Source organism: Hemiscyllium ocellatum, chromosome 16 (genome assembly GCF_020745735.1).
Source record: "Hemiscyllium ocellatum isolate sHemOce1 chromosome 16, sHemOce1.pat.X.cur, whole genome shotgun sequence".
Classification (NCBI taxonomy): Eukaryota; Metazoa; Chordata; class Chondrichthyes; order Orectolobiformes; family Hemiscylliidae; genus Hemiscyllium; species Hemiscyllium ocellatum.
The window spans coordinates 70,313,164-70,332,080 of record NC_083416.1 but is presented as its reverse complement, the minus strand read 5'-3'; the positions used below and the strand labels follow the sequence as shown (position 1 = coordinate 70,332,080).

At 39.9% G+C, this 18,917-nt stretch overlaps 1 protein-coding gene across 3 annotated transcripts in view; it reads right to left on the bottom strand.

The window, feature by feature from the left end:
* The window catches only part of rbm27 (RNA binding motif protein 27), a 152,205-nt gene that overhangs the window by 57,708 nt on the left and 75,580 nt on the right, over positions 1-18,917 (bottom strand). For all 3 annotated transcript variants that reach the window (XR_009645550.1, XM_060837360.1, XM_060837361.1), the window contains exons 16-18: positions 17,745-17,915; positions 14,646-14,750; positions 11,115-11,300 (exon numbers count right to left, since the gene is read on the bottom strand). Coding sequence is in view for 2 of the 3 variants with exons in the window: in XM_060837360.1 (XP_060693343.1) it covers positions 11,115-11,300; positions 14,646-14,750; positions 17,745-17,915 (462 nt within the window). In the remaining variant the exon portion in view is untranslated. The remainder of the gene's footprint in view (positions 1-11,114; positions 11,301-14,645; positions 14,751-17,744; positions 17,916-18,917) is intronic.

The following is an 18,917-nucleotide window of genomic DNA, read 5'->3' as shown; positions in this document are numbered from 1 at the left end:
ATCCAGGACAAAGCAACTTGCTTGATTGGCACTACACCCACAAGCATCCACACCCTCCATCACAATAGCTCAGTCGCAGTAGTGTCCATTATCCACAAGATGTACAGCAGAAATTCACCAAATATCCTCAGACAGCATCTTCCAAACACACATCCATCTAGAAAGGACAAGGGCAACAGATTTTTGGGAACATCAACACTTTCGAGTTCCCCTCCAAGCCAGCCATCTTCCTGACTTGGAAATATATAATCATTCCTTCACATTTGTTGGACCAAAATCCTGGAATTCTATCCCTAATGGCACAGTGGGTGAACTGCAGCAGTTCAAGAAGCAGCTCACTGCCATCTTCTCAAAGGCAATTAGGGAAGAGCAATAAATGCTGCCCAGCCATCAACACCCATATCCCACAAAAGAACAAAAAAATCAAAGTCTTTGCCAAACCTTCTCAACTTAATCAAGTTTGACATCAGCTTAGTTCACTGTCAGCACCAGAGAGTTCGTTTAGACAGGAGTTAAGCAAAAACACTGAAGGGCCTTTAGAGACATAGAGATGTACATCACAGAAATAAATCCTTCGGTCCAACTTGTCCATCCCGACCAGATATCGCAACCTAATCTAGTCCCACCTGCCAGCCCCCAGCCCATATCCTTCCAAACCCTTCCTATTCATATACCCATCCAGATGCCTTTTAAATGTTGCAATTATACTAACCTCCACCACTTCCTCTGGCAGCTCAAACCATACACGTACCATCCTCTGCATGAAAAGTTGCCCATAGGCCTCTTTTATACCTTTCCCCTCTCACCCTAAACCTGTGCCCTCTAGTTCTGGACTCCCCCAATAGATCTTGTCTATTTATCCTATCCATGCCCCTCATGATTTTATAAACCTCTATAACATCACCCCTCAGCCTCTGACACTCCAGGGAAAACAGCCCTAGCCTATTCTCCTCTCCCTGTAGCTCAAATCCTCCAACCCTGGCAACATCCTTGTAAATCTTTTCTGAATCCTTTCAAGTTTCACAACATCTTTCCGATAGGAAGGAGACCAGAATTGCACACAATATTCCAACATGGGCCTAACTAATGTCCTGTACAGCCACAACATTACCTCCTAACTCCTGAACTCAATACTCTGACCAATAAAGGAAAGCATACCAAATGCCTTCTTCACTATCTTATCTACCTGCACTTCTACTTTCAAGGAGCTACGAACCTGCACTCCAAGGTCTCTTTGTTCAGCAACAGTCCCTAGGACCCTACCATTATGTGCGTAAGTTGGGAAAAGATTTGCTTTCCCAAAATGCAGCACCTCGCATTTTTCTGAATTAAACCCCATCTGTCACTTGTCAGTCCATTGGCCCATCTGATCAAAGTCCCATTGTCTTCTGAGGTAACCTTCTTCACTGCCCATTATACATCCAACTTTGGTGTCATCGGCAAACTTACTAACTATACCTCCTATGCTCACATCCAAATCGTTTATATAAATCACGAAAAGTTGCAGATCCAGCACCAATCCTTGTGGCACTCCACTGGTCACAGGCCTCCAGTCTGAAAAACAACCCTCCACCACCACCCTCTGTCTTCTACCTTTGAGCCAGTTCTGTATCCAAATGGCTAGTTGGCCTGATATTCCATGAGGTCTAATCTTGCTAACCAGTCTCCATTAGAACCTGGTCAAATGCCTTCCTGAAGTCCATATAGATCACGCCTACCGCTCTGCCCTCATCAATCCTCTTTGTTACTTCCTCAAAAAATCAAGTTTGTGAGACATAATGTCCCAGCATAAAGCCATGTTGCCAATCCCTAATCAGTTCTTGCCTTTCCAAATACATGTGCATCCAGTCCCTCAGGATTCCCTCCAACAACTCGCCCACCAGAGACGTCAGGCTCACTGGTCTATAGTTCCCTGGCTTGTCCTTACCACCCTTCTTAAATAGGGCAGCACGTTAGCCAACCTCCAGTCTTCCGGCACCTCACTTGTGACTATCGATGATACAAATATCTCAGCGAGGGGCCCAGAAATCACTTCCCTAGCTTCCCACAGAGTTCTCAGGTACACCTGATCAGGTTTGCTCGAACAAAGTTTACAATCTTAACAACAACTTTCAATACATGAGAAAACTTCATAACTTTACTTACTGATGTGTGTTGATGGATTATATATTGACAAGAGAGGGGAAATTTTGCAAAATGCAACAAAGTCTGCATTTGAACCAAGCATGGCTAGTGCACTCAGTTGTGATAAAAAACAGAGTCTTGATGTTTTTTCTTAACGCATCCATTTTGAACTTATTGTAGATACACTTTGATTTTTACTTCACAGGCACAAGGATGAGAAGACGTTTAGTTGTTATGTCTGTTTAGTTGTTATGCTCTTGCAGATGGCAGATGCTGAATAGAAAATGTGAACACGTGGGGAGACAGTAAGTGTGACAGAGAGAGGCCAGAGTTTTGAAATAGGTTCTGGACTGTGTTTTCCGTGAGAAGGAGTTTTGCACAGAATCCATTTGCACAGAAACAATCAGCTGGGTTGTGTCAGTCACATTAATGGATTCTTCCAACTGCTGCGGCATTAACTTTCTGACCAGTCCTATAGTAGTTGCTGAAAGGACAAAGATTCCAGTCATGCCACTGTGAAAGCACCACGTTGTGCGTTCTGGATTGTCACTGTTATTTCTTTTTTGATCTTGAAGTTTTTGAATAAAGAATCACCAACAATCATTGGTTCTTTCATCACTTCATCCATAAATGATTTCTTGTGTAAATGTGAAATGATGCTCAGTGCAGGCTGTACTATTTGCTGCTGGTTGAGAAAAACAAAATCAAAACTGCCTTCAATTGTTCAGTTTTCTTTATTCAAAGCATATTGTTCAAAAGGAAAACTGTCCTTGAATTTGCTGCAATCATTGTTAGCAATATTTCAAATTCCCCTTTTCACTTAGCAGTATATTTGGTGACATTCACTTTCCCATCCTATGTGGAAGTTGCACATTCTGTTCCTTTTTAGATGGCCCAGGTTCACTTATCATTGTTGCTTCATTTTGTAGCTCATGATGCAACTGCTGTTCATTACACGCAGGTAGGCCTCTAGATCTGTCTCTTTGGAGCACTCCAAGTTGCTTGTTGCTTTCAAATATGAAGGCATGAGTGGTCACTTCTGTGGTCATTTGTTCGTGGCCATTGGTCAGCTTGCATTGTTCAGATAACAGATGTCAAACATTGAAGTGTTCCCTATAATTTTAATTCATCCTGTACCTACCTGAGGAAATAAATTACTGGTCTGCAGAGGATTGGCAGAGGAGTACAATAAGCTGAGATGCTCTTGCAGGCCACCTATATGGGCATGATGAGTTGAATAGCCACCTGTGCTTATGCTGTTAGAACACTCACTTATAATCAATTTTGATTTGGAGCAGTGAAATGAGAGCTTAAAATAACCTTTGGACTGTGGGCAGTGGCTTGCACTAAAAAACAAACTATAGTTTGTTTGAAGCCAGGTCTGAAGTTAATTGGTTGAGAGTTGGTTCCAGCAATTCTAGAAGAGATGTTATGCTCTTGCAGATGGCAGATGCTGAATAGAAAACATGACCACGTGGGGAGACAGTCAGTGTGACAGAGAGAGGCCAGAGTTTTGAAATAGGTTCTGGACTGTGTTTTCCGGAAGCAGGAGTTTTTGCTGCTGATGTAACACCTTGAAGATTTACAGCTCTATGCCTGGCCTCCCATTGTCAGTTATTGCAATTTCAGAGAATAGAAACCAAGTATCACTGACTTTCTCTGCATGAACTGAAATAAGTGGCACTGATCAACATCTTCAGAAAATCAACAAGAAACAACCATCTATGCTTGTAGACAACTCATGAAAACCACTTAAGTAATCTAATTATTTTGTTATTTTCTTTTATTTCTCTTTCAACTGGGTTTATTTGTCTGTCTTTTTGGTGAATGCCTGAAATTAAAGGTTACTTGTGGTTTGGACTAGGCCAGACCATTTGTTAAGCAGGCAGCCCAGACCGTAATTTTGCAATTTGTTTCAGCAAGTGTACACATCCCCTGACTACCAACACTTATTTTCCATCTTTTTCAAAATATTACTTTTCCAAGTTTACTATCAAAGTGGGTAAATTCACAGTTCAACACGTTAGATTTAATATGCCTCCATCACTTTGCAAATCACACACAATCTACAATCCTTTGCAGGTTCTCTCTATGTCCTCACAGGAAAAACTGACTGTTACCAGGATTTGTATACATCACAAGGACATATTGCATAAGCTGGAGTTACATTCGCTTGAATTTAGAATTTAAATAGAGATAATGACACTTTTTTTCTCTGGTGCAGGAGTTTTGAACAAGCGTGTACAATCGTCGAATTAGAGCTATGTCATTGTGATATTGTTTAAAAACGTTTTCCACACAAAGGTGAGTAGAAGCAGAACTTTTTATTTCCTCTCCAAAAGGCTGTAGATACTGGATTTACAGAAATCTTCAGTGTGCTTGTTAGATTTTTTTTAAAGAGGCAAGGTCATCAACGAATATGGAACAAAGACTGAGAAATAGAATCATGATGAACCGTGATCCAATACATGATCCAAGAACAGATTAAAGAACACCTACAGAACTCAGCCTATCCCAACTAGACTTAATTGTGCTGTTCCCAACATACAAAACAGTCCTAATAAGCAAACCCCTTAAACACAGTAAAAATGAAACAATGGCTTACAGGTCAAAGTTAGAAGGGCAGAAGGAGAGAGAGTTTAGCAACCCGTTTGCACACAGCCCACAGCTGAACTCCTAACTAGTTCTGGACTGAACTGCTCAGCTTGAGAACTGGCCACATCCCCTTGACTTATACAAGTTACTTCTAAAAACATAAAAGCTTTGGCCTAAAGACTCATCTGTTTCCTATAAACGAAAAGGCCTTTAATCTCTGTACTAAATGCCACCGTTTTGGAGCCCAGAGTGTTTTATGACCCCTCTGAAAAAAACCAAGGACATGGTATCCTAGAGAAAAGGTCCAGCTTTGTGATACTTGTGTAAAACATAGGCATTAATTAGATTACTTTGTATAATTGTGATCTCAAAATTACTGTATTATTAATAAATTGATAAATCTTTCATTTAGGCTAAAAAACTAATGCTGAGAATTAATTATTCAAAGAGTCTGGAATTGGTTATTCAAAAATGACTGGTCAGGATTGGTGTCAATTGTGAGGGTCTTTGGATTTTACTGTGTTGGTAATATAGAGGGAGAAACATTTGGTTCAGCTCTGTGTCTTCGTGTTGCAACATCAGTATTAGCTTAACACCTGCCACCTTTGAAGATCTGTGCACCCATACACCCAGGTCCCTTTGCTCCTGCACCCACTTTAGAATCGCATTCCCTTATGTTATATTGTCTGTCCAAGCTCTTCTTACCAAAATACATTAACTCGGGTTTTTCTATATTGAATTACATCTGCCATCTATTTGCCCATTTCATTACTTTATCAATGTCTTTTTGAATGTCTACACTGTCTTCCTCAATTTACCATGTTTGCAAATTTGTTATCATCCATAAGCTTTAGTATAGTCTCTTCTAAAACCTAGATCACGTACACAAATCAGAAAAAGGAAGGGCACCAATATCAATGCCTGGCAAATTCCACTTCAAGTTTCTTTCTGTGTAAAAAATATTGCTAATTAACTTGTTTCTATCATTTAGTCAATTCTGTATTTGCATTACTGTTGTCCCTTATATTTCATGAGCTACAACTGTACATAAAGGTCCACTAAGCAGGACTGAACACCTTTTGGAAGTACATGTACATCACGCATCTTCCCCTCATCAACTCTCTCTCTGTTACCTCTTCAAAACAGACCAGTAAGTTAGTTCAACATGATTTTCCCGTGAGAAACAATTCTGGCTCACCCTAATTAACCCACATTTGTCCATGTGACTATTAATTCTCTCCAGGATTCTTGTTTTCAGATGTTTCCCCACAGCCAAATTTAAACTTAAGTTGTCTGTAATTGCTGCGCTATCTTATAACTTATTTCAGAAATAAGGGTATAACGATTGCCATTTTCCACTTCTTTGGTACCACCAACACCCTCCCACCACCCCAGTGCCTAAGTTAGCACACTCACTTCCTTCAGTATCCTTGGGCTCATCATATCTGGTCCAGGTTCTTTTGCAACTTTAAAATACCAACAGCTAATCCAATACCTTCTCTGGATGTATTTTGAACACTAAAGTAAGAGAGTTTCCACCTCTGCCACCATGGCTTCAGTAGCATCTGCTTCTTTGGTAAACACAAATGCAAAATATTCATTCAGTACACAATCCATGCCTCTGCCTCCTTTATGGTTCCAAATCAGCCAGATGACTCATTTTGCTATTTATAAATACTTGGTGAATTTGCATTACTTTAGCTATCAGTCTTTTTCTTTACCCCACCACCTCTCTCAGCTTCTTTTATTTGCTTTTCACCTCCCTTCTGAACATTTTATAGTCGGCTTGGTTGACAATTTCATTTTTACACCTTTCCCAGTCCCCAAAAATCAGGTCGAGCAGGGCTTCCCTTCTCTTGTTTAAGCCAGGAAGTGTTCAGGAGGATGTTAGAAGACACGCCCCTTTCTATCCTTAAAACTACCACTATCCCAGTCTACAGTCAAGTAACTGAAGTTCGCATTATAACAACTTGAATGTCTTCACCTCTCATAATTGCAGATTTGTTCTTTCACACCCTTCCAGGTGGTTTAGTTGGTATAGTATGTAATTAAACATGTAAAAGTTTGGCAGTGCCGAAACTAACCCACAAATGTGGCCTACAGATGCCACAAATGACATCCACCACTTACAACTGGCCTGTCATGTCCCTGGGAATTTCCCATTCATTCTTGGGATATGGGTTCACTGTTGAGCCAACATTTATTGCCCATCCTTAATTGCCCAGGAGACAGTAGTAGGAAGCTGCCTTCTTGAAGTGCTTCAACCCTTGGAATTTAGGCACACCCACAATGTTGACAAGAAAGAATTTTTGGGATTTTACATAGAATGTTAAAACAGTTCAGGCCCTTGAGCACTCGATGTTGAGCTAACTTGTGAAATTAATCTGATGCCCATCTAACCTACACTGTTCCATTATTATCCATATATATATCCAATGCCCATTTAAATGCCCTTAACATTGACGAATCTACTACTGTTGCAGGCAGGCCGTTCCATGCCCCCAACTATCAAGTAAAGAACCTATCCCTGATATCTGTCCTAAATCTATCACCCCTCAATTATAAGCTGTTAGCCTTCACCATCCAAGGAAAAAGGCTCTCACCGTCCACCTCTCAACCTTCTTCTCTCGAACGAAAACAGCCTCAGTTCCTTCAGCCTTTCCTCACGTACCCTCGTATGGAAGACCTTTCTTCCAAACCAGGCAACATCCTAGTAAATCTCCTCTGAACCCTTTCCAAAACTTCCAGATCCTTCCTATAATGCGGTTACCAGAACTGTACGCAAGACCCCAGGTGCGGCCTTACCAGTGCCTTGCACAGTTGAAGCATGAACTTGTGGCTCCAAAACTCAATCCCCCTACCAATAAAAGCCAATACACCATATGCCTTCTTAACAACCCTAGCGTGGCAACTTTCAGGGATTTATGCACCTGGACACAGATCTCTCTGCTCATCTTCACTGCTAAGAATTTGATCAATAGCCCAGTACTCTGCGTTCCTGTTATTTCTTTTGAAGTGAACTACCTCACTTTTCTGCATTAAACTTCATTTACCACTTGTCCACCCAGCTCTGTATCTTATTTATGTCCCTCTGTAACCCACAACATCCTTCAGCACTACCCACAACTCTGCCTACCTTCACGCCATCTGCAAATTTACTAACCCATCCTTTTAAGCCACATCCAGATCATCTATAAAAATGACAAACAGCTGTGGTCCCAAAACAGATCCTTGCGGCACACCATTGATAACTAAGCTCCAGGATAAACATTTCTCAACAACCACCACCTTCTTTCAGCTCGCCAATTTCTGATCCAATTCACTAAATCACTTTCAATCCCAAAACTCCGTACTTTGTGCAATAGCCTACCATGTGGAACCTTATCAAGCACCTTACTGAAGGTCAGATACACCACATCAACCGCTTTACCTTCATGCACCTGTTTTGTCACCTTCTTGAAGAACTCAATAAGGTTAGTGAGGCATGACCTACCCTTCACAAACCAAGTTGACTGTCTCTAATCAAATTATTCCTTGCCAGATGATTATAAATCTTATAACCTTTTCCAATACCTTACGTAAGGCTCACTATAATTACCACAGTTGGCTCGACTCCCCTTCTTAAAACAAGGGAACAACATTTGCTAGCCTCCAATCTTCTGGCACTACTCCTGTCGACAATGATGACATAAAGATGCAAGATAAAGGCTCTGCAATCACCTCCCTGGCTTCCCAGAGATTCCGAGGATAAATCAATCCTGCTCAGGGGTCTTATCTATTTTCAGATCTTCCAAAATTGCGAAAACCTCCTTGTAGTCAACCACAATCCCATCTAATCTATTAGCCTATACCTCCGTATTCTCACTAACATTGCCTTTTTCTAATATGAATACTGACAAAAGGTATTCAATAGGCACTTTCCCTATGTCCTCAGATTCCACACTCAACTTCCCACTCTTATCCTTGATTGGCCCTAATCTTACTTTAGTCACTCTTTTACTTCTGATATACCTGTAGAAGGCCTTAGGGTTTTCCTTGATCCTATCCACAAACAACTTCTCATGTCCCCTTCTGGTTCTTCTTAACCTTCTCTTTACATCTTTTCTGTGTAACTTTTAACTCTCAAGCTCCCTAACCGAGCCTTCATGCTTCATCCCCACATAAGCTTTCTTCTTCTTCTTGACAAGAGCTTCAACTTCTTGGTAAACCATGGCTCCCCCCTCGATAACTACCTCTCTGCCTCATAGGTACATACTTATCAAGGACTTGTAGTAGCTGTTCCTTGAATAAGCTCCACATTTCAAGCGTGTCCATCCCCTGCAGATTCCTTCCCCATCCTATGCATCCGAAATCTTGCCTGATCGCATCACAATTGCCTTTTCCCCAGTCATACCTCTTTCCCGGTGGTAAAAACCTATTTCTGCCCATTGCTGGTGTAAACATAACTGATTTATGGTCACTATCGCCAAAGTGCTCACCTACCTCCAAATCTAACACCTGGCCGGGTTCATTACCCAGTATCAAATCCAATATGGTATCACCCTTTGTTGGCCCTGTCTACATACTGTGTCAGAAAACCCTCCTGCATACATTGAACAAAAACTGATCCATCTAAACTACTTGAACTATAGTATTCCCAGTCAATGTTGGAGAAGTCAAAGACCGCACCCCCCCCCCACCCCACATAACAACTACCCTGTTCCTATCGAGAATCATCTTTGCTACCCTTTCCTCTACATCCCTGGAAGAATTCGGAGGCATATAGAAAAGTCCCAAGAGGGTGACCTCTCCTTTCCTGTTTCTAACCTCAGCCCAAACTACCTAAGTAGAGGAGTCCTCAAATGTTATCTCAGCTGCTGTAATACTACCCTGATTAACAATTCTACAACCACCTCCCCACTTTTACCACCTTCTGTTCTTACTGAAACATCTAAATCCCAGAATCTCCAACCACCATTCCTCTGAAATGGCCACAACATCATATCCCCAGGTACCAACCCATGCTACAAGTTTGTCCAACTTATTCCGGATGCTCTTGGCATTGAAGTACCCCTGATTACTGGTGCCTTCTCATGACCTTGTAAACCCATCCCTGACCTCACTACCCTCAACCTCTTGTACACTGGAGCTACAATTCAGATTCCTATCCCACTAATTTAACCCCCCCCCACCCCCGAAGAGCATTAGCAAATATCCCCCCTCAGGATATTGGTACCCCTCTGGTTCAGATGAAGACCATCCTCTTTGTACAGGTCCCACCTTCTCCAGAAAGGGCTCCAATTATCCATGAATCCAAACCCCTCCCTCCTGCACCATCACTGTAGCTACGTGTTCAGTTCCATTCTCTCCTTGTTCCTCGCTTCACTAGCACATGGCACAGGCAACAAAACAGAGGTAACAACTCTGTTTGATCCAGCAACAGTGATAGAATAACAATATAGTTACAAATCAAGATGATGAGAGACTTGCAGGGGAACTTGCAGGTGGTGGTTTTCTAAGAATGACATTTTCATCACAGAATTATTAAAGTGATGTTCAGTACATGGTGGTGGCAACTCAATTTTGACTTTCCATTCAAGTTGATGTATATATTATATGCAAAAAAGTATGGTATGTGTTTGGTCTGCGTTGATTTTTGCTAATTTATAATAATTCTTGTGCTAAATTCAGCATTTCTGACCTAACATTTGTGACTGAAGTCATGCAATCTAGACAATTCGTTATAGCACTTGGAAATATTAATAATAAATAATGGACAATACGATATAGATTTGCAAGTATTGTCTCCCTTGTGGAAGGTACTCATGAACGGTGGACATTGAATCTGTTTCAGCAGATTGAGGACAACAGAATAGCCCTTTGGTAGAAGGAAGACCAGTTACAATAGCAAGTAGTTGACAAGTCTTTGAAACTATCGACATTATTCACTCTGGTTTAACAGGAAAATAAAAGACAGAGTTTCTGAGTAGGTATGTAAGTAGAGCTAATTTAAAGTCTGAGGTGATTCACAGATTAGTGGGCTAACCCCCTCAATTATTCCTCAATGGGAAACTTGTGTTCTATGCATACCAACTGTACGTTGCCACTGCAGCACAGTCAAGTAACAGGCCAAGAAATTATGGAATATAGAAGCATTAAATAACCTAAAATAGACTTGGAAGCTAGAACAGAGTGGGATTATGAACAGTATTTCTCATTGACAGTATAACTTTTAAACTTTAAGTTTTGCTTATGTTTCCTAAATTATAGGTAAATAGCGAAACATAGCACAGGGAGTTTGTGGACCCCAGGATGTTATGAATGCTTGGAAATGAACAAAATCAAAACACATGCAATCTTTTGCCAATTAGATTACTTAAATTTCAATGTTGAATTAATTTTAGGTCTGGACTTACTGAGAAATGTGGCATTAATTCATCTTTTTCCTCCTGTGTGAAGCCGAATACCGTTAAAGTTTTGGGCCTGTGATCAACCACCATGTGCATCTGTGCGCCTCTTCCCCTCACACTCCTGCCTCGACCTCGGCCTCGTGTTTGCATAGTCTTACCACGTCCTCCAGGGAGGATGCCCAGTCTTGCAGCCTAAAACAAGCAACAGATTTGGTTATATCCTTTTGCATAAATACAAGTATTGCTCATTTGAGCCAGTGTCTATGATATCTTTTTACAACCTAGCTCCTCATTTTGTGTCTTCTCACAGCAGCAAGAAATAAAAAAGTAAAAGGAATATACAAGCAAACCTTGCAGAATACAAGTAGATAAACAGTCAGTGAGGAAGAATCAAGGATAAGTGAAGTAAATTCAATCAAACAGGAAAACAAGAAATAAAGAAAGTCAACGAATCATACTAGAGTAAATGTTTATTAAATTATTTTAGTTACCATCTTGGTTTCTTTGCAAAAGTGAGTATTTTCTTCATGCCATAGGATTTTTTGCAGTAATGCTTTCAACTATATGTCTGGGTTGCACACACTTCTGTTCTTCAAAGACAAACTCAACAATTGCCTAAGTGGGACTGGCAAGATTTTGGAAGTTCTTTATTCAAAGGTGACCAAAGCATATACACATTGCTGGAAAGCTTGTACTTGTACACCTCACTCATTCAACTAACAGTCCAACTACTGTGTTACACTGATGATACATTATGTTGCTGAATTATATAGAGATTATGGATATGACCATTTAAAGACATACTATAACAGCCTATCACTAGGGTAAGCCAAAACCTAAATTGTGTGTGCTTTTGTAATTTAATGCCTTCCAATTCAGGAGACGCAGACGAGAAATCACAGCATATTGTCAGTTCATTCAACTGAAAGAATTATAATTGACAGCACTCGGCATTTGCTCTGAACTTGCTGCTCCCATTAAAATACCTTCAAAAGAAGCTCTTTTACAAAAAGAGAGCTTAAACTGAATTTTTTTTTACCCAGAATACACGGAAGACAATATTAAAGGGTGAACAATTTAAAACAATGAAACTGCAGCTTCCAGAACATTTAGTGTAATGCCGAGTTCGATAGTAGAAATGGCGGACATGGCCATACATTCAACAGTTACAGCAGTTGCTTTTATTTACATCCATCAAGAAAACAAAAATAATGGTAATTAATATAACCTAGAAGTTATGCAATCTAGACAATTCGTTATAGCAGGAGCAATTTCTGTAATGCTTCGACCAGAACTGAAGTTAGGAGAGAGTATTGCCCCCAAACCCTTATGGCCTGAAAAGGGCAAATCAGATTAAGGTTAATAGCCTGCATTTAGTAGCTTTAAAATAGCACGAATCACAAGACAATACGCAGTACTTTCTTAAAACAGAATTTGCCAGAAAGATTTAGCACATCATCTCAAAAGAAAGTTATTCATAAAGATTTAAGAGAAGAAATTCCAATATAAGACAGCTGCCAACCACTGGAGAAGCAAGCCAGGAAGCACCAGAATTGGAAGAAGGTCTCAACAGACAACTAAAAATTAGAGATTAGGGAATGCAACACCATAGAGGGATTTGAACACAAGGGAGACAATTTTGAAGAAGTTCAGGCTTTGCGAGACTGGAAGCTATGAAGATCAAGGAGTACAGGAGATAATGGTCAAGCAAGATTTTTGAGAATTGGGAAACAGCAACAGAATTCTGCATGAGTTCATACTTGCAGAGAGCAAAAGCAATTCAAGAAGAAGCATAAAACAATTTGAGGATTGTTTAAGTGAATAAAAAAGGAATTTGGAGATGTAGATGGAAATCAAAGATTGGCAGGGGAAAAAAAATGACATCCTTCAGAGGAACTACTTCGTATGCAAACTATACAGATTTCCACAAGGCAAACAGAAAGAGGAACCAAAATTAGTGCTCACTGCATAACTAAAAGCAGAAATTAAAATGAACATTGATCCAGTAGACATACTGAACAGACAAGAAATCAAAAGGAAACAAGGCTTAGAAGTTACATAATTCTTAGTGCAGCAGAAAAGGTAAATCAGATCTTTAAGAAAGTACGCTGTATACTTATGGCATCAAAAAGCCTTCACAACAATAAAGTCAATGAAAATCGGGTGAGATTCTCCCCTACATGCAGCCATATCTAGCTTAAAAGGAAGATCGTCACGGTTGTTCAAAGTCAGTCTTTTCAACACCAGGATATCGCTAAAAGGGTTGGTCAGGGTAGTGTCTAAGTCCCAACCAACTTCTGCTATTTTATCCATAATTTCCCAGCATCATAAAGTCAGAAGTAGGGATGTTTGCTGATAGTTGTTCAACACCATTGTGACTCTTCAGATACTTTAGTAGGTCATGTGGAAATACAACAAAACCTGGACAATATCCAGGTGTGACTAACAAGTGGTAAGTAACATTAAAAGAGCTAAAAGTGGAAATAGGCAATTTTACCCCTTGAATCTGCTGTGCCATTTAATAGGACCATGACTGATTTCATCACAGCCTCAACTCTACTTTCTTCTCCTCTTTTCACAACACTAACTCATTAAATGGAGAAAAACTGTAACACAAAGGGATTTAGGCATACTTGTGCAAAAACAAAAGCTAGCACACAGGTACAGCAGATAATCAGGAAGCCGAATGGAACTTTCACCTTTATTTCAAGGGCATCAGAGTATTAGGGTAGGGAACTCCTACTCCAACTCTACAAGATACTCTTTTACTACTGTGAACAATTTGGTCCTCTTATTTAGGGAAAGATTATTTCACTGCAGACTGTTCAGAGTAAGTGCACCAGGATGTTCCTAATCTGGAAGGATTGTCTTTTGAGGAAAAGCTAAACAGGTTGGGACTTTGCTTACTGGAGAGGTGATCTCACTGAAACACAAGAATCTTAAAGGGTTTGACAAGACAAATGCTGAGAGGATACTTCCCCTCATGGGAGAGTCTGAGACCAGAGGGCATAGTCTCAGGGCCAAAGCATTCATTTCCATGCTGTAAAAGTCTATGAATCTATACAATACTTTTTCACATATAAATTCACATTCAATTTATATAAAACCGTTTCATCAGCAGCAAAAGTTGATTCTTATCAACTAAAACATTGCGATTTATTATCATTTCTGATGTCTTTCTTCAACGAGGTACAATGAAATGCATTGTGGGTTTTGGAAAGTGATAGATATAGGAGCAGAGAGTTGCAAGGAGGTGGAATTGTAAGAGGATGGTAGTGGGTCAATTTTCTTTTTTAAAAAGCTATTTATTGCAGGATTTATTCAAGACAGTAATTAGGCCACATCCCTTGCAGCAAAGGAAAAAATTAAATTGTGTGTGCACACATATCAATGGGCCTCAGTTAATCATAGGACAGTCCCATCCAAACTGCCTGCTCCAGAATCACTACGAAAGACAAACTTTTAACCCACTGCTCGTCTCACAGAACTACACTTTAGGAACCTGGAAGACTCAGACATCAAGTAAGCAACTATTACCTCCACTTGGAGCTGATTCAGCTTTTTTCGCAAGTCTGTTGTGTCCTCCCCTGAATTAAGCTTCTTGTGGAAATCCAGCTCTGCATCCAGTAATTCCTTCTGTGCCTGAACAATTAAAATAGAAAATAAAACATTTGAAACACATTACCTCATAAATGTGGGTATCATTGGCAAGCAGCATCCAAGGAGCAGGAGAATTGACATTTCGGGCATGAGCCCTTCTTCAGGGCACAAGCATTCTTCAGAATATTCCTGAAGGGCTCATGCCCGAAATGTCGATTCTCCTGCTCCTTGGATGCTGCCTGACCTGTTGTGCTTTTCCAACAACACATTTCCAGCTCTGATCTCCAACATCTGCAGTCCTCACTTTCTCCTAGTATCATTGGCAAGACCAGCATTTGCTTTCTATCCTTACCTGCCTTGGAATTGTGTAACCTGCTGGACCATTTTAGAGGTTAGTTCAGAATCAAATATATTATTCTGGATCTGGAAAACCACGTCAGCCAGACTAGGCAAGGATGACAGACGTTCTTTCCACAAAGACGTTAGTGAACCAAGTGGGTATTGCAGAAGTCGATGGCTGTTTCATTGCAGATTTATTACTAAATTTAAATTCCACCAACATGTGAGCCTGTGTCCCCAGTTACTAGTCCAGAATCAAGACCACTACACCACCTCATTACCAAATTTTTTAAAAAATTGTATATCTTGTATTAAAATACTATCTTTACATTAATGTATTCCTTAATCCAAATATCCTCAAAACCAAATATCCTTTTATCCTATGATTAACTGTGGGATATTGTTGTGTGGAAAATTAATTGCCACATTTTTCTACACCATACTGCAGGATCCATTTTAAAAAACTATCTAATTGGTTTTGTGATGTATTGAAAAGGATTATGTAAATATCAATGAGAAGATTGTGGGTTCTAAATCTCCCCGTGGAGACTTCAGCACAATTCGGGCTTTGCAACATTGAGGGAGCATTGTGTTGTCAGAGATGCTGTCTCTTGGACGAGATATTAAACCAAAGGTCTGTCAGTTTGCATGTGCAGACGTAACAAATTCGATGACACTATTTGGAGCAGTACAGGTATGTTCTCCCTGTATCCTGACCAATGTTTATCCCTTGATCTTCAGTTAGCTGATCATTATCTCAATGTTGCTCATCAGTCCTTGTTGCGTGCATATTGGATTCTGTTACCTACAATAGCAATTACATTCCAAAAGTAGCTCCAAGGCTATAAACCACACAGATATTCTCAAAGGAATCAAACAAACTCAAGTTATTCATTCTGTCACAGTTGTGCTATGCTTTGTGCTAATTCCAGCATCTTTTCAACTACTCTTTGGTTAAATTTCTTTAACGTTCTTATTGCAAAGTGCACAGGGGTCAAACTTGCCATGATGCATGACAACAACTGTTACCAAAAGATTAATGATTGGCACCCATTACTCATCACAGAAATTGCAAGGGTGTGTAAAATGTTTATGCATATTTATTACTAACTGTGCCTCATTTGGGGGGTCTCAGAATTGCACACTCAAGCATGGGTTGCTCAGGTTCCACAGTGACTCTCATTAGTTAATCTTAAAGCTGACTTCTACGCTGACTACCTTTGTTCAAATTCCACTGAGAGATCTGTATTCAAATACCGTCTAAGTATAATACAGGAATCATTTCAATTTACTCATTTTGCTACAGTTTCAGGAAACTAGAAAACTCAGCTTCAATTGCTCATGAAGTAACCACACTTCAACAGGTTTGAGAAAAGACCTCAGAGGCAAAAGAACAATACTTAGACTTGGTATTTTTGAAATTGATGCAGAAGAACCTGTGTGGACTTTAGCACAGTCCAGAGCTGAAAAGGACAGTAGTCAGAAGAAAAGAATCATTCTTAGAAAGCATTAAATCAAAAAAATAAACAAATCCGGTAACTCTGTTAGCAATGCAAATCAATTCATTTGTCCTGTTCCTTCATGCACTTATTCCCCAAGGTAACCATACACAGTCTGGTACAAAAACAAAGTCTCTAAGACGAGAGCAAAACAGTTCAGTTCAAATAATTATTTCTTAAAAAAGATTGATTTAACCGCTTGATCACCATATTATTCAATCTTATTTATAAACCAGAACAGATTTATTTGCATTTCCCAGTCTACCTGGCATGGGCAGATTGCCTCACAAAGAAAGGTTCAACAGTCTAAGCCTGTATTCTCTTCTCATTAGGAGAGTCCAAGGTGACTTGATTGAAACATACAAAAGGGTCTTGGTCAGGTAGATATGGAAAGGATGTTTCCTCTTGTGGGAGAATCTGGATCTAGGGTTTACAGTTTAAAAATAAAGGTCCCCCATTTAAGACAGGGATGAGGAAAATATTTTTCCTTCAAAGCACAAGTGTTTCTGGAATTCCTTTCTTCAAAATACAACAGATGCAGAATCCTTAAACATTTTTATGGTAGATGTAGACAGATTCTTGATTACCAAGGGGACTAAATAATTATTGGAGATATGCAGGCAAATTATGAGGGGCATGGATAGAATAAATAAACAAAGTCTTTTCCCTGGGGTAGGGGAGTCCAGAACTAGAAGGCATAAGTTTAGGGTGAGAGGGGAAAGATATAAAAGGGACCTAAGGGGCAACTTTTTCACACAGAAGGAGGTGCGTGTATGCTGTCAGAGGAAGTGGTGGAGGCTGGTACAATTGCAACATCGAAAAGACGTTTGAATGAGTATATGAATAAGGAGGGTTTGGAGGGATATGGGCCGGGTGCTGGCAGGTGGGACTAGATTGGGTTGGGATAACTGGTTGGCATGGATGAGTTGGTCCGAAGGGCCTGTTTCTGTGCTGTATATTTCTATGACTCTATGTAGATTGAGGTTAAAACCAGGTCATCCTTGCTTTTATTGAATGGCAGAACAGGTTTGAAGGGCCGATGGATTGACTCTTGTTCCTTGTTCACATGCCTGATTAAATGACATTCTTTGAAAAAGCTTATTCCATTACTATAACCCTTTGAGTAAGTAAATAACATATTTCTTCATTGTTGATTTAGTGAGACAATAGTTAATTATACATTTTAAAAAGGACTAACATCAGATTTGGATTTCAGTTGTGATGGAGCCGATGACGTTGATGCTGATGTTGCTTTCAGTTCATCACGTAATTGAGATATTCTTTCCGTCAAGTCTTTAATGGTTTTCATTATTTTAGCTCTTTCATCTGCTTTCATACTTTTATTTTTTTCCAGTTTGCAAATTAATACCTGAATTCGGTTAAAAAAAGAGAAGTATTTTAATCTCAGATATACTGATTAGTCTAAACTGGATACAGTCTATGGGTGGAAAATGTGCACCATTATACATTAACCAGTTCAAAAGGGCAACACTCCACATGCTTGAATATCCTAGATTGAGGTTTCAACCCTCCTATTTACATCCTTTGTGACCATGATCTTAGTACATTATCCATCATCCTTCCCTACCACTCTGCATGCTTTGTTCTTGCAGACTTCATCTTATTCCAACCCTCCCCCTGGCTATTTCTGTTACCTCCTACTCCTCAAGTTAAGGATTGTTGGTTTCACCAACCCTCGCAACTCTGAAATAAAGCAAAAAAATGCAGATCTTAGATTTGAAACAAAAATAGAAACTGTAGTTAAACTTGAGATAATCCCAAACTCTACTGTCCATATCCTAACATGCACCATATCCAACTTACTACGTCCCACTGTGCTCAATGACCTGCAATGTTTCTGGCAAGATTTTTGTCAGACTGCATATACAACATCCAATTATCGGAAGAGTAGAAATTTCTCCCAATTAAATTTCAAAACAGTCACACCATTTCTTTTGGTTTCCCTGCAAACATCACTCCTTAGGCAACTCTTCTGGTCAACTGCAGGACTGTATGATAATATTTGCAACCTAAGTCCTCTCTAAACGCAGGACAAAATTTTGACCACACATTCACATAGTCACCGAGACCACCTACTTCCACAAAGTAACACTTGACTTTACCCCTATTAATTCATTTACCGGGGTCAGTTAGCTGGACAGCTGATTTTCGATGTAGCACGATGCCAAAAGAATAGGTTCAATTCCCACACTGGCTGAGGTTATCATGAAGAACTCTCTCTCAACCTCTTCCTTTGTTGTGGTGACTCTCAGATCAAACGACCACTAGTTCTCAGTCTAATGAAACAGTACATCTATGGCCAGTTATAACTATGGTCTTTACCTTTGAGAGCTCATCTGTTGCTGAAACC